The sequence below is a fragment of the Pteropus alecto genome, unplaced genomic scaffold, assembly GCF_000325575.1.
Source record: "Pteropus alecto unplaced genomic scaffold, ASM32557v1 scaffold24, whole genome shotgun sequence".
Lineage (NCBI taxonomy): Eukaryota > Metazoa > Chordata > Mammalia > Chiroptera > Pteropodidae > Pteropus > Pteropus alecto.
In genome coordinates this window covers 20,881,904-20,906,381 of record NW_006439192.1, presented here as the reverse complement: position 1 = coordinate 20,906,381, position 24,478 = coordinate 20,881,904, and the positions used below count along the sequence as shown (strand labels likewise).

Below are 24,478 nucleotides of genomic sequence, written 5' to 3'. Positions count from 1 at the left end.
AATTGGTGAAAGGGCTGTAAAGGAGTATATATCATTTTCCTTGAAATGCTTCTCGTGGAGAAATAAGTATCTAATAACTGGTAATTTTTAAGAATTTGAATAATGTAAATATATTTTTATTAAGAAGTTGTAAACAACAACATAAATAATGGTGATTTTTTTTTCTTTTCTCCTAGGTGGCCGATAACGGAAAGCCTCAGTTGTCATCTTTGACCTATATTGACATCAGGGTTATTGAAGAGAGCATCTATCCTCCTGCAATTTTGCCATTAGAGATTTTCATTACTGCTTTTGGAGAGGAATACTCAGGTGGTGTCATTGGGAAGATTCACGCAACAGACCAAGACGTGTATGACACTTTAACCTACAGTCTTGATCCTCAAATGGACAACCTCTTCTCTGTTTCCAGCACAGGGGGTAAGCTGATAGCACACAAAAAGCTAGATATAGGGCAGTACCTTCTCAACGTCAGCGTAACAGATGGAAAATTCACAACGGTGGCTGACATCACAGTGCATGTCAGACAGGTAACACAAGAGATGTTGAACCACACCATTGCTCTCCGCTTCGCCAATCTCACGCCGGAAGAATTTGTTGGTGACTACTGGCGCAACTTCCAGCGAGCGTTACGGAACATCTTGGGTGTGAGGAGAAACGACATACAGATTGTGAGCTTGCAGCCCTCGGAACCGCACCCCCATCTGGATGTCTTACTCTTTGTAGAGAAATCAGGTGGTGCCCAGGTGTCAACAAAACAGCTTCTGCAGAAGATTAATTCTTCCGTGACTGATGTTGAGGAAATAATTGGCGTTAGGGTTTTGGATGTGTTCCAGAAGCTCTGTGTAGGACTGGATTGCCCGTGGAAATTCTGTGACGAAAAGGTGACTGTGGATGAAAATGTTATGTCAACACACAGCACAGCCAGACTGAGTTTTGTGACTCCCCGCCACCGTAGAACAGCCGTGTGTCTCTGCAAAGGTAACACCCATAAGTATATGAAAACGGGGTACAGATGATTTCAGTAATAGCCTTTGAAGTCTACACATTAAAGATCATTTTTTTTATAATTCCTATTAATTAGCTTTCCCTTTTTTTTTTTAAACAAAGAGGGGAAATGCCCACTTATTCATCAAGGATGTGAAGACAATGCATGCCCTGAAGGATCAGAATGTATCACTGATCCCAGAGAGGAGAAATATACCTGTGTCTGTCCAGGTGGTGACTTTGGTCAGTGCCCAGGTGAGAGTTCAATGAATAAGCATACTTTTATTTTCATTGTTTTTTTTTTTTTTTTTTTTTTACCATTTTCTTCTTTATAACAATTCAAACACAGATGAGTAAAGCATAAGAGTAGTAATTTTCCCTTCCTGTCATATAACAACTCACCCTTGAGTTAATAGTTTAATTTGCTTTCTTCTTTATCATCAGTGCTCGTATAAACATATATCCCCTATGTACAGATTTATTGTCCTTTTTCTATCACATCCTCTCTTGCTTTAGAAAAGAAACCAAAAAGTTATATCACACAGCTCTCTACTGCTTGCTTTTTTCTCTTCTTAATGGTATGTTATGGGCATCTTTCCCAGTTAATACATGTAAACCTAATGCTTTTTCATTGCTGTATAGTATTTTCTCTCATGGCTGTACCATTTATTCAACATTTACCCTGTGTATAGAGATTCAGGTTATTAAAATCTTTCTTTCTGATAAAGAATCTTTATTTGTGTCCTTACGTATTGGTGCTTACATTTCTAAAACTAGGGCTTACTATCAAAGATAACTGCATTTTCAAATTTTAAATATACTATTACGATAGTTTCCCAAAAGTTAAACCAGTTTCTGTTTCTTCCAGTCATATGTGAAGGTCTCATTCCCTATTGTCTTGCTAATATTGAAGGTTTTCAATTAAAACAATAAATCTTCCCATCTAACGGGCATGCAATGATATCTCATTATTTTACTTTGCACTTCTCTGGCTACTTGTGAAAGTTGTCTTTGAACTTGTTCATTGCCTATTAGCATTTCTTCTGTGATTGGCTTGTTTATATTCTCTGCTTGATTATCTAGGTTGTCTTATTTTCTTATGTAGAGCTCTTCATGTATTATGAGTTTTAACATTATCTGCATTCCAGTGTCTGTATATTATTGACTTTTTGATTTAATAGTATCTTTTGTCATTTTGAAATTTAATTTTTATTTTGTCAGTTTTGCATAATTTTACATAACAATTTCCATCTCTGGAGATTGATATTATTTTCATTATTTGGGGAGATTTGGGATTGTTTTATAGCTTATTTGAGAAGGTTTCCTAAACCACCTCAAGGATATGTAAATATTTTCCTAAATCGTCTTCTAATAATTTCATATCGAACATTTTTATATTTAGTTTTTTTCATTATTTTAGAATTCATTTCTTTGTGATGCAGTAGTCTAGTTTATTCTCTTCCAAAAAGAGATTCAGTTATGCTGTGCTGTTTATTAAGCAAGTAGACATTTCCCATTGAAATGAATTTTACAATGTTCTGATCTTAAATAAAAACTTGGGTCAGTCTCTGGGGGAATAAAATTACACTTTTAAAAATATGCTTCACTTGGTTCTGATTTATTTTTTCCTCTTCGTGATTCACAGGTAGTTCATCTGTAACATTTACTGGAAACAGCTTTGTGAAATATCGTCTGAAAGAAAATGAAAACAAATTAGAGATGAAACTGACCATGAGGCTCAGAACGTATTCGGCTCACGCCGTTGTAATGTACGCTCGAGGAACTGACTATAGCATCTTGGAGGTACGTGTTTGTACCTCAGATTATGGAAGACTTTAAAAATAATCCCATTTTAGTTTCATATTGTCCATTTTTGAAAAAATAAAGTAAGCAAAATGGTTGAATTCCACTTTTAAATAGTTCATAGATACTTATAGAAGCTTTAGACTGTGGGGCGAAAAGCTCTTTTTGCTCTGCAGTAACTTAGAGATTTACTTCTGTTTCTTACGAATGTTTTTAGGTACATGTGATACTTAACATTTAAACTCTAAGTGATGTTACGTCTTATTACATTTTTAGAGTGATCCTACATATGCTTGAAGGATCTCTGGCCTAACCTTTTTTTTTTTTAAGCATGATTAACTTTTGACTTTTGATATTACTCAATGCTATTTTTGGTGGTTGTTCTGTTAACAGTTAATTATTAGTCACTCCTGTGATGCTTTTTGGATGTGCATTTTGGCAGTTGAACTTTATAATCACAAGAGGTCCGTTTTTATTCTTTGTACAGTGAATAAATGAGCATGTGTTTTGTAGTACTTAAATGGAAGGCCTTATTACAGCAATTGCCAAACATACCTCTCCTCTAGATTTTTATTAGAGACTAATTGAAGATTCTCTGAGAGTAATGAGAACAGTGATTATTTTTGTCATAGATTCATAATGGAAGACTACAGTACAAATTTGACTGTGGAAGTGGCCCTGGAATTGTCTCCGTTCAAAGCATTCAAGTTAATGATGGGCTGTGGCATGCAGTGTCCCTCGAAGTTAATGGCAACTACGCTAGATTGGTTCTAGACCAAGTCCACACCGCATCAGGCACAGCCCCAGGGACTCTGAAAACCCTAAACCTGGATAACCACATGTTTTTTGGTGGCCACATCCGTCAGCAAGGCACAAGGCATGGGAGAAGCCCCCAAGTTGGCAATGGGTTCAAGGGTTGTATGGACTCCATTTATTTAAATGGGCAGGAGCTCCCTTTAAATAACAAACCAAGAAGCTATGCCCACATTGAAGAATCAGTGGATGTGTCTCCTGGGTGCTTACTCACAGCTACAGAAGATTGCGCAAGTAACCCTTGCCAGAATGGAGGCATTTGCAATCTGTCACCTACTGGAGGTAAGCTTCATAATGTTATCATTTTTCAGCGTTACACATGTATGCACCTGAGGGGAAGTGGCCCAAATATTTTTGTTTTTCCTCCTTTTATTCAAATAATATTGTCAGATACCATGTCGGTGTTGGAACTGAGTGGTATGTGTTACATGAGAGCAGAGTAGGGCTTAGAATTTTCCCCAGCAGCTGGGCTGAAGGGAACAGTTTCTCTGCCTGCTGAGCCTCCTTCGTCACCTTGCATTGTATTTCTAGACACGTCTCATTCTGCACCACAGGCAACCCACAGCTAATTCTGAACTCTTCTTCCAAATACATAGATGTTGACCCAGCGGGATTTAGAATTGGTACCACTGAATTCTTCTTGAGCGTTCCCTTCTATCCGATGACCCAGCATAGAGGGATTGCTACTTGCAATGGATGGGAGCACTGGTTTTTCAGAAGGCCTTCAACCTCTCCTGAAGTGTTACCATACCTGTCTTGCTAGGGCATAATGGAATGCCCTATGGCTTCTGTATCCTCGACCCATTTGTACACTTATCAGTAATAGATCACAGTTATGAAAACGGCAGTCACCGTGCCTAAAAAATAGACTTTATGTAATGAATAAAGCAAAAATCAAAATAACCTTTTAATTAAGTAGGATTTCAAAAGACTCGGTTTTCTGTTGTTTTCTTTGAAACGGGTCTGTGCATTCTTTATGCAATGAGTAGGCCAGATAATCCCCACAGTAATACTCTGAACAAAAGTTTATATTGTGCTCCTATTCCATGTCCAAATAGGTCATGAAGGAGGGTGTCCTCATTGTGTTGTCATGAGTGACACCAAGAGAGACATTTTCTTGACGTGTGCTACCATGATCACCATAGCAGCAGGGGGAAGGGAACCTGGCAATTACACACTGGCTCTTAAAGCTCCTAACCCAAAGTGCCACATTTTTTTGACCAAAGCATATTCCACAGCCATGACCAGCTTCAGAGGTGGGGAAGCGCAGTCCTGCTGTCTTCTCCAAAGACAGATCATTAGAAACAGTCTCCACAATACCTGTTATAGTCTCCACAGTACCTGTCACAGTCTCCACAAAATAAAGCATCTGACATTCTTTCTGTTCTTTTATACAGATTTGAAGATCACTTTTCTTAAAATGGTAGTTTATAATTTTCAAAGTGCTTTTCCATTTATTATCTTATTTAACAAAAGCTTGTGAACTACAAACATTGAGATTTTAAGTAATAAGTGTCATTAGTCTAATAATGGTCATTCAAATAAAAGACTACTTTCTTCCTGCTCTGTATGCTTGGCCTAATAATCTTACATAAATTATGATTAACTAAAGCTAATTATGAGTTCTATTTTCAGTTCTTGTGTTTTGATTATACCAGCATTAGCTCGTTGATACAGATGATTTTTTACCCAGAGGAAATGGGAACGGTCACTGGCTTTTACAGATTTTGGAGAACTACATCTCCACTTAAATGTAAAAACCAATATACTAAGACTTATTTTTTGAGTTATTGAATGATTGGACTTTTTTGCTCCCTTTTGCTAATTTAGGTTATTACTGCAAATGCAATGCCTTATACATAGGGACATACTGTGAGGTGAGCGTCAATCCGTGTTCCTCCAACCCCTGCCTTTATGGTGGTACGTGCATTGTGGACAATGGAGACTTCGTTTGCCAGTGTAGAGGATTATATACTGGTCAGAGGTATGTAAGTTTTTCTTAATTTTCATAATTAATTATAGTATTAAACTTTTAAAGGTCGTCGTGTATGTAAAACGGCTACATTCATTTGCTAAATGTTTTCTGCTCTGCTGTATTTATCTGCAGTAGAAGTTTTAGGTTTATGCATATTTTTTCCTTATTCTTCAGGTGCCAGCTTAGTCCATACTGCAAAGATGAGCCCTGTAAAAATGGTGGAACATGTTTTGACAGTTTGGATGGTGCTGTCTGTCAGTGTGATTCAGGTTTTAGGGGAGAAAGGTAACCAGCTTCTTTCAAGATTTATATTTGCACCTCTCTATAGTGTCACGTGGATTAACAGATACAACAAAAAACTTCATTAATTTAGACTACTTTGCTTCAGTAATCCTCATAATAGCTCCCTGTGTAGTTTATCTTTTCACTCTTAAAAAAATTAAGGAGCTGATGAATATAATAATGCTTGAAAAACCCTACCTCCATACTTTAGAGATACTATTTATAAACAAAGACTGTGTGGGTTCTTGTAGGAAGTAAATGTTTGTGGAATGAGATTATATTTTTTAAAGCAAATACCTATGGAGTTATCACCTATCTTTGAGAGTGATGATAACGATGTTTTTTTCTTAATATATATAAATAACATTTAATAGCATCTAGAAACCTCTTTCAGCTTTCTCATTATCTTTTATCATTCTTACCGTAATCCTAAGGTGATCATTATTTTTCAGGGGAGGAAAAGGAAGCACAGAGGTGCCTGTTGTATACTTTGAAAGAGGTAGATTTTAGTTCCAGATGCCATTTCACCTTAGACTTCACCCATTCAGTTTTAAAAATTACTCAGTGCATATTATTCGCGAGTGCCTAGTGCTGTACATTTGGATGAGCCTTCACCATCCATCTGGTTCGGAGGCCTTAAGTGTGACCTGCTTGCAAGTGTTTACAGGTGGTTTTGCCCAAGTAATGGTTGTAGTCTTGAATTTTGCCATCAGTCACATGGTCTTGGTTCATAAATTGATTTTTTCCTAATTCTAGTCAATTGATACTTAATGAATAAAAAATGTCTCAGCAGTCGAATTTTAAATGCCAGGTAAGTATGGGGGATAGTAAGTAGATACATTTTATTAAAGGAGGAAGGGTTTGAAAAGTGCCAGGTAGATTTTCACAGGTGCATAATATGCCCATTTGGAAAGGCAGAGGGTCTGGGGGGTGGACTTGTATGTGAACTGTTTTGTGAGGGTGAGGGGCTGTGGGAGGTTTTCAACAGGGAGAAACATTTTTAAATGGAAAACAGTTTTTTAGCCTTTCACATGTTTTATGGAACTGTCATATTCCCAAATAGGAAGATTTTCTTAGAAATTTACTCTAGCCTGTTAAAACAGTTTACGATATAATACCATTTATCAAAATGCATATTCTATTTCTAGATCAGAATTAGAAACAAACTGATGTTTAAACTATGAATTCGATTTAGTAATCTGTTGAATGCTAGAAAAATGGTCAAATATTGGCTTGACATCATCTTTATCTCCTAAATGTCCATTCAAAGTATGGAATGAAATGACTAATTACTCCACAAAAGGTTTTTTGTTGTAGTTATCATTGTCAATGGTATGTCGTTGGTTTTTATCTATTTGGTTCTGTTTTGAACGTGTTATTAAGGAGACATTAGTCTTTCACCTCAAAGAATTACAGGCCTGACATCTGCTGACTTACACTGCAATGGTCTCTCCTCATTCTTGGCTTCGTTGGCAGGTGTCAGAGTGACATTGACGAATGTACTGGAAACCCCTGCCGGAACGGGGCCCTTTGTGAGAACACACATGGCTCCTATCTCTGTAACTGCAGCCATGAGTACAGAGGAAGACACTGTGAGGATGCCGCTCCCAATCAATACGTGTCAACTCCATGGAATATCGGGTTGGCCGAAGGAATAGGAATTGTCGTTTTTATCATAGGGATATTCTTACTGGTGGTGGTGTTCGTCCTCTGCCGCAAGATGATTAGTCGGAAGAAGAAACACCAAGCCCAACCTGAGGACAAGCATTTGGGACCAACCACAGCTTTTTTGCAAAGACCGTATTTCGACTCAAAGCTCAATAAGAACATTTACTCAGACATACCACCCCAGGTGCCTGTCCGTCCTATTTCCTACACTCCAAGCATTCCAAGCGACTCTAGAAACAATCTGGACCGAAATTCCTTTGAAGGATCTGCTATCCCAGAGCATCCTGAGTTCAGCACCTTTAACCCCGAGTCTGTGCACGGACACCGGAAAGCAGTGGCCGTCTGCAGCGTAGCCCCAAACTTGCCTCCCCCACCTCCTTCCAACTCCCCTTCTGACAGCGACTCAATCCAGAAGCCTAACTGGGACTTCGACTATGATAGTAAGAACCACTCTTTTCACCTCAATTAAATGTCACTGATATGAACAGTGAGATTACAAGTTCTGCCAGAGCTTCTGGTGCTTCGAGTCAAAATGTGAAATCCGTTAGGGATAAACATGCTCAGACCTCAAAGACATGGGTCTGGTTTGAAAAACTTTTTTTCAGTGCCTTGGGCCCTGGCTGAGCATTGTGGCTGATATGTTATTTTAATTAAGGAATTGAGTATGGTCAATGTTCCAGTTAATCTGGAAGGATCGTTTTATTTTTGTAGTTGATATGGGTTCTCAGCTATAATTTTAGGGGCTTTTTATGATTAAAAAAAAACTGGGAGGGCATTTATATGATAGCATTAAAAAAAAAAAGGACCAGAAGTGAAAGTATGTAATATTAGTGGCCTAATGTATATTTGATGCTTTAAAAAGCCATATGTATACTTTGAAACAAAATTTTTATTCTCCATATTGTCTAGTGGTATCTATAGGCAGGTTTATTGAAAATTTCTATTCTTTGAATCTGCAAGAATATTTTGTAGGTTTCTTGTTGAGGTTTTTGTTTTGTTTTTCAGATGTTTTTCTTTTTCAATTTTTTTTTTATTAAATCTGTCTTTCTGTAATGCTTGCTTTGTGTTGAGACACAGTAGCAGTGAACAAAACAGAGGCCTTGGCCATACAGAGCTTACTGTTTGTCCTCTCTTCCTTTTAGCTAAAGTTGTCGATCTTGATCCCTGTCTGTCCAAGAAACCTCTGGAGGAAAAGCCGTCTCATCCTCACAGTGCCCGGGAAAGCCTTTCTGAAGTGCAGTCCCTGAGCTCCTTTCAGTCTGAGTCCTGTGATGACAATGGTGAGTAAACAGAATTGTGAAATGCCGTGGTCACTTGCTTATTGCGCATAACACTGGTCACATGATGTTTTATAATAGCATAGATGCGCCCAGTGCCCCTGTGAAATCTCAAAATGTTTCCATATTTCATTTTGGCCCACTGTTGTACAATGCCCTGTACATACTTCATGAATACCTGCTGGGGAAAATACTTAAAATGTTCCTGATGGATAGGTGCTTGAACCGTAGCAACTTATCAGTAATAGGGAAGAAAATATAATTAATCAATAGGTTGTTTTTACCTTATTGGCTAATCTTGTATTGACTTTTTTTTCCACAACAGAAAATGTTATAGAAGTTCTATGGGTTTTTAAAAAAATCCTTATAACAACTTTTTTGAGCATGCAAAACACAACACTCACTCTCTCTCTCTCACGCTTTCACACACTCCTGAGAGGAGACACAGTCGTCTGCAGTGTTCAAGTTCAGTAGTGCCTGTGGTATTACAAGGTTTTGTTTGCTTCTTCTCCCACTCCCCTGCGGCCTCAGCTCCCATTTGGATCAGAGCATACTGACTGAGAGCACAGTTTAAGAGATTCCTAGTAAGTTTGATTATCTTTCTAAATGAAGAAAGTTTAACAGTGGAATCTTTGATACCAGTTATGTTTATCTGATGTACTAGGGTAAATTGCATCGATAACCTGCTTAGCTGTGATAACGCATACCCGTAGAGAAAATGGCAATATTCAGTAACACAATAAAGTGAATTTGGGGTGGAAAGTTTCAAATCTCAGAATTATTAAGGTTGACAGTAATTTTTTATTTCTACATAAAGACATAATGTTTAAATGTTTCAAATATTTTATTGGCAAGAAACAACCTACTAATAATTGTTTCTAAATCTGGAGTAACGTAGCTCATAATATATTGCAGAGTCCTTTTCCACACTAAGGATGGCCATAAGTATGTTCCATTAATTTCCAATTTCATGCATGCTATGCATGACATCAGTATACCTGTGTGTTGTTTAGCGATGGAATATATGAACATAACTTTGCTTATTAAGCCAACAAAATAGAATTATTTTTTTCTTTAGGTTTAATTCTAAAATGTTATTGCCAGTTTATGTAATAATTTATATTTTAGTCTCTAAGTGCTCTTTATAAATACATTTCAGAATTTTGTCCCATTTTTTTAAATTCTTTTCCTTGAAATATCATTCTTTTTAATATTCCTAAATACTCTTAATAAATTATGTCCAAGTTATGAAAATTAATCGCTTGATAATACATGAGAAAAACATTTATCCAGGAGTTTGTATTTTAATCTTTATCATAATATTTATCATTATCGATTGTAAAATTAAAGTCTGTATTAAGAGTCTGTATTTAAACTAGATTTTTAGTTTTCTAAGGCCATTGTAACAGATTGTCACAAACACCGTGGCTTAAAACAAGATAAATTGATTATTTTATTGTTCTGAGGTTTGGAAATCTAACACTTGTCTCAGTGGGCTGGAATTAAGGTGTCAGCGGGGCAGTTTCCTGTCTGGAAACTCTAGGGGAGAATTGGTTTTCTTACCATTTCCAGCTTCCTGAGGCTGCCCGAATTCTTGGCTCATGGCTTCTTCCTCCTTCTTTCAAAGACAGCAACATTACATCTCACTGGCCATTCTTCTGTAGTCCCAGCTCCCACCAACCATAGCTGGGAAAGGTTCTCCCCTCTTAACGACCCTGGTGATTACACTGGGCCCACACAGATAATTCAGGAAAATCTCCCCATCTCAAGGTCTTTAATATGATCACCTCAGCAGAGTCTTTTTTGCCAGGAATGGTAATGGATTCACAGGTTCCCAGGATCAGGATATGGAACTCTTTGAGAGCCATTCTTCTGCCTACTACATGCATACTTATTTATCTTGGCATAAAAGCTTTAAACAATCTGATATACAAATGATGAGGGAATTTACACAGGAAACAGCCAGGCAGACAGTCTGCATTTTTCTGCTTCGTATGTTAGCTTACCAGCTGTTAACTCATCTACAAAAAAGACAAGAAATTTGGGAGTACATAGAGCAGAGACAAAGCCAATTTTTTGTATTTATGTTGCATATTTTACCTTATTATGTAGCTCCTTAAATTTCTTTTTCCTGGAACAATGTATGAGTTTATTAAATGGACCCAGAAAATTGTCTTAGCAGCTTTTACTCTTTGAATGTGAAGTGTTTTGCCCATGAGATGTTAAAATAAGGATTGTTTTGTCATGACTTGATCTATAATTGCAATTGTGAAAATATTTATAGCGAAAATTTTTTCCCTAAATTACAATATAATATGGTTACTCTGTTCTTTTAATTAACAATAACAAATATATAGCTCAATTAGAAAACTCTCTTAAGACATAGCAGAAAGAGTGCAGGAGTCATGCATTATTATGTAAATATTCACTTCACATTTTTAAATTATGAGGTAGAAATTATATAAAATCATACTTAATGCACTATGTTCTAACTGAAGATTTTCCTAATTTACTCCTTTTGTACCTTTTTACAAGCTTCCATAGTGACCGTAATACACCTTGTCAATGCTGTAGTTGACATGGTGACTAATGAAGGTATAGTCACAATGCGTGCGCTTTGTGTTTGTGTTACAGTGACTGTCACTAGTGTGCTTTTGCCCATTGTAGTGTTATAAACAGCCATGTGTGGTTTTTGAGGGCCTGAGTAATTTTATTCTGTTCAGGTATGTACATTCGTAATCCAGATCCATTGCAAAAATATTTTTATGTTATTATGTCTTTTTGTTACTTGTCGCCATTCATAGTGAATTTACACAGACATCAGAAGTAACCCATAGGATCCTGACAACTTGCCTTTCCGTAGCATGGTATTAGGAAGTTTAGAAATAATTCTGATTACCTAAAAAAAAATTTTTTAATATGATAATCCTCTTCATATGAATATGAATAAGACTAAATGACACAGCTTTTATAATTGCCTGTAGCTGACTCTTCACTTTTAGATTTTTCCCATGTATGATCAAGGAAAATGGTAGAGCATGGCAGAGGGTAGATTTTCATACTTGGTTCAATGAAATCATTTAAAGTTTTATGAATCTGTTCAAAATTATAAAAAAGGGCATTTGACCACCTTCCTTAAATTATTTTAAATTAAATTAGCCCTTTATTAGTGTACTGAAGTTCGAGTAGTCACCTGTAAATTGCACAGGCTAGTACTTTTTAAACTACGTAAATCCGGATTGCCAGGAAGGCTTGCTAAAAGTCAGCCCTAATGGCTAGGTCCCAGCACCAGAGTCTCTGACTTAGTAGGTCTGGGTTGGGCCCTGAGATTTTCCATTTCTAACAAGGTCCCAGTTAATTTTGATGTTACTGGTCTAGGGATCATACTTTGAGAACCAGGGGCATTGACCATCAGGAGCACGGAAAGCTTAGGGGACCCCTTTTCTGGGACATGCATGTTCGTCAGGATTGAGGTGAGGAGGATGATTTCCTGCCACATTTGATAGGGCGGCACAGGGGTGAGGTTTCAGTGTTACTGATCACAGTTACTGATGAGACTGACACTTATTTCCCTAAGAAGAAGTTCCATGTTCTTTTTGCTGAATCAGAAAGTAATGTATATTTTGTCCAGTGAATTCTAGTTTTAAATTGATGAGGTTCTAATATTTTAAATACTGATGGAGTTTAAAGAAGCAGAATTCAAACGGTTCTTTTTTTTTTTGCAATCTCCTTCATTGAAAAATACTTTTTGGTACATTAAAAAATTTAAATTGAATTAATTTTGAAAGCTAAGAATTATTGAGTACCTATTTGGTAACAGAGATTGTCAGTCCTCTTTTTAAAAAAGAATTACTGCATTTTCAATAGACTTTTTAAAAATAATTCTACATATACATGTTAACTAAATCCTGGCTTATCCATTTTTTAGAGCCACCACAGTCTTTTCAGTTTTTAATTTAAATTCCTAGGAGAAGATATCAGTCAAATCTGATTTGTTCCAAATTACCTTACCACATAGGTTTCCAAGAACAGTGTAGAATGCATAGAAAGCATCTTGGAAAACCACTAAAGTAGCCATACTTGTGCTGTGATTATAACTTTCACGGTAATAAGAATCATGATGATAGCTAACAGAGCTTAACCTACATTATCTGACTTAATACTCATAATAACTCGAAGGGATTTCTGCCTCCATTTCAAAGGGTAAGAACCAGAAGCTTAGCCAGGGGAAGCAATCTGCCCAGGGCTGTGTGATTTACATGTCCTTTCTCTCATTCCATGCTGGGGTTCCGTGTGTAAAATGAAAGTTCTGAATAGGCCTGTGTAAGTACAAAGTTGGGATGGGTTGAGGAATAAATGCAGCTAATAGTCTCTCCAAAGAAAGGTGAACAGTGTAAATATCAAATCATGTTTGCCCATTTTGGGCAACGTTTTGGAGAGGTTTTCTTTTAGTTGTTTACTAAAAGTATCTGAGTTCACTCACAAATGTCTATGAGTTTAATATACATCTGAAGGATATAATATGCTGTAATGTATGTATGTATTATGTAGCTTTAGATGTATTTGGATTATCACCTAAGTGACCTGATGCTGCTGTCTTAGAAAAAAATGATTGCATAATGTTTCTCAGTAACATGAGGGTATAATTTAAATTTTTTATCAATTTACACTTTATTAGAGCCTTTTTTACTTTGTTTTAATTATTCCTAACAAAATTCTGTGTTTTCAGGTTTAAATGGCTGAAAATAAAGAAAGTAAAATAATGTCTGAGTTTTCCAACTGAGTCTCTAGATGATCATCAGTCACCTTTTTCCTCCACTTTAATGTCCCATTGTATTTGTGCTACATAAATTTCTCAGCCATTTGGAATTTTCATAGCTAATGGCTTAAAGGCATGATACATGGCTGATTGGGCCTTTATAAACAGTTTGCATTGTATTATGTACTTATCTTAATTGCCTTTTCAGCCATCTTTCTGTTTTAATTATAAATGTTTTCTTTTCTCTTTACTCTGCCACCAAAAGAGTCTTTGGCTACTCCTGACCTCAGCAAATCAAGAGGTGACTTATGCATGCCAGTTGTTCATTGATATTCACTAAAAAAATTTGGTAAAGATTTGACCCCAGTGCTCACTTGCTTCACTTGTTTGCTCAGTGGATGCCTCAGTAACCAAGTTCATCCTTATTTGTGCACTGCATTCTAAACGTGGATTGCCTCACCTTTTTCTGTCTGTCAAAGGATTTCAGAAATCCTAAGGGAGAAAAAAAAACTATCCCTAAATTGGGAGGTTTTTTTTTTTTAAATGGTTACACTTCGTATTGTCTAAAATGATCTGTAGTCCTTTTAAAAGTTACAAAAATTGACTGATATAGTCTATCAAAAGTGCATTATATTTTTCAGTGTTTGATTGCATTTTGCTTGATTTTAGGCATGCTTTGATACACACCTGTATTAACATAGTTCATTGTTTTGCTTAGGATTCAAGAAAAATAGTATAATTTTTAATATTAAGGTTGCTACGTTATTATAAAGGAAAGGTAGTTTTTAAATTTTAACATGTTAAGGATTACTTTTACTGTTTTAAAGAGTTGCATTAATTTAGTATTTTTTTTATGACAAGTAGTGCAGATCAAGTGATATTTGATATTTTACTATATAGAGACGTCTTCCTGAAAGGAGAAAACTCTTTACTGATATCTTAAGACTTCTTTATATGGAGCAATGGGTTCTAATTGACAGAAGGAAAGGTGAAAGGATGATTGGAATCATTTGGAGAAAAGTGCATGTAATTTAAATGCTAGCTACTGCTTCTGTTAAAACTTTCTTTTCCTTGAATGTTCGGTACTTACGTAAAAATATAAGAACTCTACATTTTAGAAATTGAGCCTAGTTTATAGGGGTTCTCAAAATTGAGTTGGGGGATGTCTTCAGAGCAAAGACCAGGAATTTCTAAACAGTGAACCTCCACGTGTTGTGAATCCTTTGCACCTTTGTGTGTTTAACGCACTGAGCTCTTTCTATCTCCACGTCACAGATGCTTGAGAGTAAACACATTAAAATCTGTTGCCTTCTCTCCTGCCCAGGGTACCACTGGGATACATCAGATTGGATGCCAAGTGTTCCTCTGCCAGATATACAGGAATTCCCCAATTATGAGGTTATTGATGAGCAGACACCCCTGTATTCAGCAGATCCAAATTCCATCGATACAGACTACTATCCTGGAGGTTACGACATCGAAAGTGATTTTCCACCACCACCAGAAGACTTCCCGCCACCTGACGAGCTCCCACCATTGCCTCCAGAATTCAGTGATCAGTTTGAATCCATACACCCTCCTAGAGACATGCCTGCTGCAGGTAGTTTGGGTTCTTCATCAAGAAACCGGCAGAGGTTCAACTTGAATCAGTATCTGCCCAATTTCTATCCCGTCGATATGTCTGAACCTCAGAAAACAGGCACTGGTGAGAACATCACTTGTAGAGAACCCTATGCTCCTTACCCACCAGGGTATCCAAGAAACTTTGACACCCCCACCGTAGAAAACATGCCCCTGTCTGTGTACACGTCCGCAGCTTCCTGCTCTGATGTGTCAGCATGCTGTGAAGTGGAGTCTGAGGTCATGATGAGTGACTATGAGAGTGGAGACGACAGCCACTTTGAAGAGGTGACAATTCCTCCACTAGATTCGCAACAGCACACGGAAGTCTGACACTCAGACTCCCCCCAAAGTGCCTGGACCTTAATGAACCTAGAGATTATATAAATGATCTGCATTGTTCTTTGCAGCAGTGCTTAAGCGCTTTTTTTCTGGATTCCTGGGCATGGCTGCACTGAATCCTTCACCTCTTAACATGTTAGCCATTTCCAGTGTCCTACTGTAATTGGAACAGGATTTACATTGGCTGTGCCATTTCTGAACATTTTTTTGTATTTACATTTGTCTGTGCTAAAATAATGAAACGAAAATCAGTCCTACCATCTTGTTAGCATGATTCATGTATTTATATAGATTTGATTATTTTAAATTTCTTGTCCCTTTTTTTTTGTAAATTTTATGTACAGATTTGATTTTTCATAGTTTTAACTCAGTTTTCAAGATATTTTGTGCATTTGTTTTTGACCGAATTTTGGTGGTGTTAGTGTCATTACCTAGCACCCTGATCTTTTACTATAACCAGGGTTTCATTATATGACCTTTTTCACTGAAGTTTGACATTTCATTAATACATTTCAATGTAGTCATTCATTTCTAGCTGTACATAGGATGAGGAAAGATCTGATCCATGACATGTCTTAAATGGGTTGCTGTATTTTAGAATTATAAACATTTTTCATTATTGGAAAGTGTAATGGGACCTTCTGCATACCTGTTTAGAACCAAAACCATCATGACACAGTTTTTATAGTGTCTGTATATTTGTGATGCAATGGTCTTGTAAAGGTTTTTACTGAAAACTACCATTAGCCAGTTTTTCTTACTGACAATAAATTATTAATAAAACATTTTAAGTTTACTGCCTATTTCTCTTTCCTATTTATACTCCTGTTCTGGATTCAATTAATTAATTGAGAAGAAGGGTGGATGGATGAATGGAAGGGTGAATATAGAAACAGCTTATTGTGGCTTAAATGTGAAGTCTCTTTTTAGTTACCAAAGCCAGGTGATACAGATATAGCCACTAGGTGGCAGTATATGGCCACACGATACCACTCAGAACTCTAGGTGTAAAGGTAAACACATAATAAATATTTTCTAACTAAAAAGTCAAGGAAGTTTTCTTTTATATATTTTTTATTTTATTACTACTTATTGGCAATAATTTAAATGCTTTTACGGTTTTCACCCATGATTTATATCAAAAACAAAGTCTTTATGAAAAAGTATTTTATCTTTTTATTGTCAAAGAACATATCCTGCTTCTATATGATTTAATGTGAAATCCAGAAGCTATTTTCCATGGGTATTTATACATTCAAATCCATCCATTCATCTAACAAATATTTATTCATTATCTACTGTGTGCCAGCCACCGTGATATAAATCACAATGAATCAAGCCTTCTTAGAACTTTGGAAAGATACTTTTCCCTTTTAAGTAAATGCCTTCTTTATTTTAATACACATACACACAATTTAAACATCAAAGAGAGATAAATATACATGTAATGAAAAACAGCAAATTCATACACTGCTATAATCACAGCTTTTCACTCTTTTTTCATTTTTCCTTTCATATTTTTAAGAGTATGTATTGTTTATTTCTTGAGTCACTAATTTTAGGAATTGCCTGTTCATGCAATGTTGGAGGAAGACCCCATAACCTCACAGACTTCCATTACTCTTGTTATCTTCCCATTAGTTATAGCCTAACTTCTTGATTAATATATGTTTTCCTCATTTTGATGATGTAAATATTCACTGGTGAGCTCTAAGTAGCATGTGATGTTTATTTCAACTTACTTTGCAACCTTTCCTTTTTCTTAAACAATTGCCTTAAGTTTTCTACTTATTTTTAAAAATTGTGACTCTTACATTATTTATTTTTTAAAATGTTTTTTTCTCACCTACTATAAATCATTACATGTACAGACAGATTGCCCTACCTTGGATTTTACATGGTGGGAGCAGATGGGTGGCAAGATAAGATGGCTAATAAATGAAAGATGTATGGAGTGATGACTACTAAAGAGAAAATTTGATATTTGGAAAGAAATGTGTATGATTGGCAGGGAATGGGAGGTTGAATTTTTGATAAAGGAGAATACTGTATGACTACTTGGAAAATGAGCCTTCCAGGAAGAATAGTTGGCACAAAGTCCCCAAGACTGGAAAGTCGAAAAGTGGAGAAACAAGTGTGGCCTCTTGTGGATTTGTAAAATGCTTCTTAAGCATATGGTCAAACCAATAGAGAAAATCTTTGCTGATGTCTGTGTGTCTTTCCTTGAAGAATCTTGGTTTCTCCAGAGGACAGACCCACTTCTTGCTTGGGAAATATTGTTGCTCTCATTTTAAAGTTGTCTAGATGAGAAGACTGGCCATTTTATTGTATACTTAGTCCTCCAACTCTTTATTATGGGGATGTTTCTGCTCCCCCTTCTTTGCCTCTTGTTCCCTGAGTGTGCCCCAGACAGAGCTGAGAGTCTGGGGGCTGACAACTTAGATACGACTGAAACAGGCAGCAGGCCTGGTGTTCACCCCATCCGTCACTCACTTGCCAGAGCGCACGACAAATTGCTGCTGTTGCCCTCTCCAGGCCCTGAGCTCTGATTCTTTCTCTGCTGAGGTGTGTTTTACCACATCGTTTATCACCTGCCGTCCATCCTCAGATGCAGTAGTGTGTTGCTTTAGAGTGAACGATACCTCTTACTTGTGCTGAACATGGAGTTGCTTTTTAACATTTTCCCCCTTTCCCTGTTCTGGATTTTCAAAAGAAGAAATTGGGCAGAGACATAATACTCTGTCCTCTTGTACTAGAAGTCTGGAATATGCTCCTAACCATCGATTTCCAATATTTGGGAGAACATCGGCATATTAGTTTTCTACGGCTCCATAGCAAATTACCATAAATGTAGTGGCTTAGAATAAACCCCATTTATTAGCTCCAGTTCTGCAGGTCAGAAGTCCAGGGATGGCGCAGCTACGTTCTCTGCTCAGTCACACTGGGCCAAAATCAAGTTGTCAGCTGTGTGTAGTTTAATCTGAAGCTCGGGGACCTCGTCCAGGCTCACATGGCTGTTGGCAGGATTCAGTAGATTGGGGTAGTAGAACTGAGGTCCTTTTTTTCTTGCTAGCCATGTGACAGGTTCCTGCTTTCTCACTGGCTGTGCCCTCTTTCTTGATAGCTTCTGACTCAGATTCGAGCTGCATGACCGACCCTCTCACAACACAGTAGCTGACAGCTTCAAAGCCAGAGGAAGAATTTCCTTTTTGCTTCCAATCTCTGACCTCAAGAAGGGCCCAGTCTCTCATTTAAAGACTCACCTGATTAGGCCAAGCCAACCTGGGATAAAAACCCTTTTGTTTAAAAGTTAACTCGTCAGTAAGTTAATCATGGGAATTCCGTTCATATTCGCGAGTCCTGTTCACACTAAGGGGGGGATTATGCCATGTACCCCTGGGTGGGTTCTTGGGCATCTTAGAGGAGTCCACCTACCACCATTGGTACTATATGCTGCTCTCTTTTTACAGTAATTTGACCTAAATTATCAGATCACATTTTAAACTGAAAGACTATTTGCATTTTATGTTTTGGAAATATATCATCATCGTGACCTAATTAGAACTGAGTAAACAGTTTACCTGAGATCTCCGATGAAAATGATTCCTTTGACATAAGCTATAGGAATTAGCGCTAAACACGTTTATCACAGAAGAATCCTAGCAACCACATAGGACTAGTGTATGCTTGTCAGGTTTCCCACCCCGTAAAAAAACAAAAACAAACAAACGAAAACTTTTTAAACTTCATATCTCTTCTTCACAGGAAGAAGTCAGGATCTGTTCATTTTCTCTAACTAGGATTTCATTTTGACTGTTGCCCAGTTAAAATTCTCTTAGAAAACTCAGGAGCCTTAGAAAATTCCAGTGCTTCTTCCATATTTTTGGACACTGCTAAATGTCATTTTTGCCTGGTTTCTGTATTTCATACTTTTTTAGTGGTATATTTGTATCGAAGGCCACTTGTTATTTGTCACATTCTCTATCTTCTACTCTGGAACAGTATGGTTCCGTTTAAAAGGAAAGAGATTTACAGGTTAATTATCCCTTAAGGGAAAAAAAATGCTCATAAGAAATATATAAACTTTTAACTTGAAAACCTATATTTGAAAAGATATTTGCACTCCAATGTTCTTAGCAGCATTATTCACAGTGGCCAGGATATGGAAGCAACCAAAGTGTCCTACGATAGATGACTGGATAAAGAAGCTGTGGTACATATATACGATGGAATATTACTCAGCTATAAGAAGAGATGAAATACTGTCATTTGTGACAACACGGATGGACCTCGAGATAATCATGCTAAGCAAAATAACCAAGACGGAAAAAGTTGAAAATCACATGATATCACTTGTATGTGGGATATAAACCTAAAAGCGACAAATGAACAGGACAAACAGGGACTCATGGACATGAACTATAGACTAGTGGTTAGCAGAGGGGAAGGAGTGGGGAAGGAGCGGGGAGGTAGACGGAGTAAAGGTGGTCAAATATAGGGGGGTAGGGGTAGGGCGAAGTGGGTAAAGGGGATCAAATATATGGGAGCTGAAGGAAACTGGACTTTGGGTGGTAAACACAATAGAATATACAGACGTCAAATGATAATGTACACCTGAAAATTATATAATTGTATTAACCAATGTTACCCCAATAAACTTAATTAAAAAAATAGTTTAGCCATTTAAAAAAAAGAAATATATAAACTTTTAAATTTCGATATTTGGCTTCATTCATTTTTCTTAATTCTAGCTCTAAAATTTAGATTTGTGTGCATGTATGTGTGATGGAAAGAGTACATTTATTCATTTTTATCAGAATGTGCAGAACTGTCATACTAATCTGAAAAATGAGGGAGATGCTTTTCTAGTGTCCAAAGACAGCAGGTGCCTTTCGAGAAGCTGCATTAGCTTTTTGTAGTGGCTTTTAATTTATGAAAGCAAGAAATTGGCCACGTACGTTTTCAAATACCTTCCCAAAGAAACTAAGCATTATCCTAGGAAATGGATGAATTCTAAAAACGTGCTGATAGCGATCAAAGAAGGGTGCACCCAAGACACTCATTGTTAATACGACCAATATGAGTTTGAAAGCTTTTGTTTACTGTTTTTAATGAAAATACCAAGCGAAGTTGTAGGAAAACAGTGCTTCAAATTGCTAAAATGACCTGTCATAGAATTTTGCCTACCGTTATTTACTGGTAATTGGTGGCCAGGTTATCAACAAAGATTGGGAGAAGCTTTGACTGTCTGTGTTCCTTTCCTGGTGATGGCTGAGAGTGTATGGAAACACGGCCCTGGGGAGGAGGAGGACAGGGTCAGGGGCCGAGATGGGCACCTAGCAGAGGCTTTCTGCTGGTACCATCGGCCCAATAAACATTCAGACCTGTACACAATTTTAATGAGTTTATGTGAGCCAAACGAGTGACAAGTACTGGGGAGCAAAATCTCAATGGATTGAGAAAATGCTCTAGAGAATGGCAGTTTTGAAGCTTATTTTATACATTAGAATCAAGGGAGGAGACCAAAGGAGGGTTATGTGAAATCCATTGGTGGTAGATTAAGGGGATGGGAGAAAACAAAGGGGAAATCTCTGGGACTGAATGAAAAGTGAAATCGAGGGACACATACTTCTTTTACAATGGCGAGTACAGGATGGTTAATAAAGTTTACGGCACAAAGAGATGGTATTTGGGGAACAAGATTACAAAGAGGGGTTATGTGGTCTTGTGCTCTGGGGCGGTGGGTCGTGCCCTGAGGGGTCTGGAAAAGGGGATTTCTCTCACATTCCAAAGGTGTGTTATCTTAGATACAAAAAGACAAGAGACAAGCTCATTTAAGGTCTAAGATTGATCTTTGTCAAGGAAGCTGCAGGCCCAGGACGTGACTACCCGCCATGACACACTTTCAGTTAGGAATTTTTATGTTCAGATCAACAGACTATGTGGCTACTTTTGGTCTCTGAGTTTGTAGGGTCCGCCACACTAGTCTCTCCTGAGCTCGTCAGGTTTAGTGTGTGGCCTCTTTTTTGTCCACAGCACAGAGAGTCCCTAGTTCAAGGGTTGGACGTGAGCAGCTTGAAGACCATAACATTATCATTAGAATGCAAAGCTGCTTGTTAAAGTCGGCAGCAAACTAAGACAAAAATACACCAAAAGGCGTATTTCCTATGTGTCAGACACTGCCAGGCTCTAGAGACACTCCCCAATATCTTACTTCTTGGTTTTCTCTAATAGTGCTAGGATAATTCCCTTATTAAGCAGAATAGTCCAAACATTTTTAATGGTTTAAAACACCCAACTATGAGCATCATAAGAGGTTTGAAACGTGCTTAATGATTAATAAACTCCAAGAGAGAAAGAAAACACCAGCTTCCCTCCATGGCAGCCATTAAGTATCTCTGCTTCCAGGGGGTGAGGCGGAACCAACACAAGGAGCACACCATCCAAACAGCACATAGGTTCAAGATGATATCCTTTTAGAGTTTTCACGATGATGCTCCCAGTTGTAAAAGGTTTATTTTTGCTCAAATCATCACCAGAAGACGTTGGAACGCAGTTAGTCTCTTTATTTTGCCATTCGTTTGCATACGAAGAAAGGCTTTTTACATGTTTTATATATTTTAATTAAAAAAAACAAAAACAAAAACATCTATACTGCATTCCCAAACATGTAATTTACAGGCGTACAGAGTAGAAACTAATCAGACACGTTTTCTTAAGATTTCTGGAACACAATCATGCCAACAGTTTAAAATTGTGATTTTATAAATCACTTTTTATTTGGTTTAAAAAAGTAGAAGTATTTTGAAAGTTTAAGATTATAATTCTATCACCGCGAAACAAACATAGTATTATTTTGTGCGTGTAATCTGATTTTACTACTAAGTTTGGTTCACAAACTAGGTATCTTATATCCAATTTTGCGCCCTGCTTTCCCACTTTACAATATAAGTGATCCTTCTTAGAAAATGCCTTTTTCAAGAGCTGCATAATATTTCATAGTATGGATTAATAACAGTTATTGATCTATTTTGCTACTTTTAAGATGTTTTTAATTTTTCACAGCAATCTCAACATTCACATCTTCAGACATTCATTCTTATTCCTCTTCAGGACAGATTTCTAGATTTGTAGATTATTTGTTTTTGAATATTGCATATAATATAACAAAATTCTAAAACTACAACAACATAAAAAATGGAATCTTTATGGGCATTGTGCTTACACTTCTTTAACGCCGATGTAGTGCACTGCTGTGATGTTTCTACGACAATGTTTTTCCCTTGACTTTCCCATGTCACAGCATATGTAGAGAACGATAATGTTTTTATGGCACAGTGGCATGAAGGGACACGCTGCTCTAAACCAGAGGTCCAGCTTGATGCCACGGGCTCCTCCCAACTGCCCAGAGAGCTGGAGAGTCTACACTTCTGTGCTGGGCAGTTCTGGTATAGAGTTCGCTGGATAGCCTACTCTCTTCTTGTGAATTTATTCTATGAAAAACAAAGTCTAGACAAGAACTGGACCATCTTCATAAAATTAGGTTTAATTTTGGTTCAGTTTTCAGTGACTTCATGTAAATGTAACAGTTATGTTTATAATCTATCAGACCTGGAAAACTATCCCACCCACCATCCATCGCCCCCAGTCTTTTTCCGTTGATGGTTCTCTTCTAGCTACAAGTCCACTTTCTTTTTCCCAGCCCACTGAATCTGGCCAGTAACTTTTTGAAGGTCAGTGTGGGCTGCTTTTTCTCTTTTGCAGACTGGCTTTCTGTGTACTTTCTGATTGCTCTTCATCAAGGCGTTAGGTTCAGTTTCAATTAGTGTGCCAGCCGAGAGAGAGAGAGAGTTTGTCAGAATTTAATTTCCTGCTAGCAGTTATTGCCTCTACTGCAAACAGAATGAGCCACTTGAAAAGAATTACAAGTATTTCTTTTTCCAAGAAAAATCTCTGCTTGTGTGAATACTTGGGTAATTAATGCACTTGTCACTGTGCTGTTAGAGAGTGTGGCCGTATAAGCGGCTACATTTTCAAATTACGTTAGACCTAGAGGAGAAAGAAAATGTGTTACGCATTTGAATAAAAATGTCATTGGACCAAATATATCTTGTAAAGAGCACTCATGCAGCGTCTACATGGAAGGATGTAAATATGAGCTCAGTGATTCTAGATCAGAGCCATTATATAATCATCTCGAGGGGTAGAATGAAATTCTCAAAATGCCTAATGACTATTGCTTCAATTCATTTTAATCTGGACACTACCTAACAGTTTTAGGATAATGGGAGGATATAGGAAAATCTATCCAGAGAGTGTGTCAAGCCCCTCATGCCTATCTCAAAGATTGAAACATAGTTCCATTTTGCCAAATTTGCAGTGTAAACCCACCTGCAAATTAGGATTACAAAAACAGACATTTCTGACTGATGCTCCTGTGGTTCGTGTTTTTAAATTTTTACCTTAAATGCATATTTTTTCTCTTCTTTCAAAAGCAATTATACTTTAAATATATTAAAATAGAATGGACAAAATGAAATTTTACTCATAAACCTTATTGAAAACACAGATTCCTCTAATTAAACTGAATGTTCAAAATGCAAAAAGTTTCTCCAACTAAAAGCTCTTATTGGGTTGTTTTAAATGATAATAAAGTCTCTAAAATGCTGAGTTTTTACTTCTAAGGGAGAATTTCACAAAATTTGAATATATCTTTGGGTCATTGACAACTGTGGTTCTTACATTTCATTTCTGTGCCATACTCTGGCATCATATCGTGCTTCTGGAGCTGTCCTTACACTGAGTGGCAAAGCCAGGCTTATTCGTCATTGGAACTATGACGATCTTGTTGAGTCTGTGCACGATGCTATATTCTATATTCGACTGCATGATCCTGACAACTATCTTGTGGGGAGTATCTATTATCATCGCTATCCCCATTTTATATAGGGGAAT

General features: G+C 37.1%; 1 protein-coding gene across 6 annotated transcripts in view; it reads left to right on the top strand.

Moving 5' to 3' along the window:
- Positions 1-16,324, top strand: part of FAT1 (FAT atypical cadherin 1) — a 126,092-nt gene extending 109,768 nt beyond the window's left edge. For 3 of the 6 annotated variants that reach the window (XM_015592830.2, XM_015592833.2, XM_015592832.2), the window contains exons 19-28: positions 177-978; positions 1,108-1,239; positions 2,630-2,787; positions 3,420-3,882; positions 5,431-5,584; positions 5,750-5,860; positions 7,334-7,965; positions 8,668-8,805; positions 13,827-13,862; positions 14,886-16,324. In XM_015592830.2, the coding sequence (XP_015448316.1) occupies positions 177-978; positions 1,108-1,239; positions 2,630-2,787; positions 3,420-3,882; positions 5,431-5,584; positions 5,750-5,860; positions 7,334-7,965; positions 8,668-8,805; positions 13,827-13,862; positions 14,886-15,514 (3,255 nt within the window). In that variant the 3' untranslated portion in view covers positions 15,515-16,324. The remainder of the gene's footprint in view (positions 1-176; positions 979-1,107; positions 1,240-2,629; positions 2,788-3,419; positions 3,883-5,430; positions 5,585-5,749; positions 5,861-7,333; positions 7,966-8,667; positions 8,806-13,826; positions 13,863-14,885) is intronic. The other 3 variants (XM_015592831.2, XM_015592829.2, XM_015592828.2) reach the window with 3 other exon arrangements.
- Positions 16,325-24,478: the final 8,154 nt, after the last annotated feature.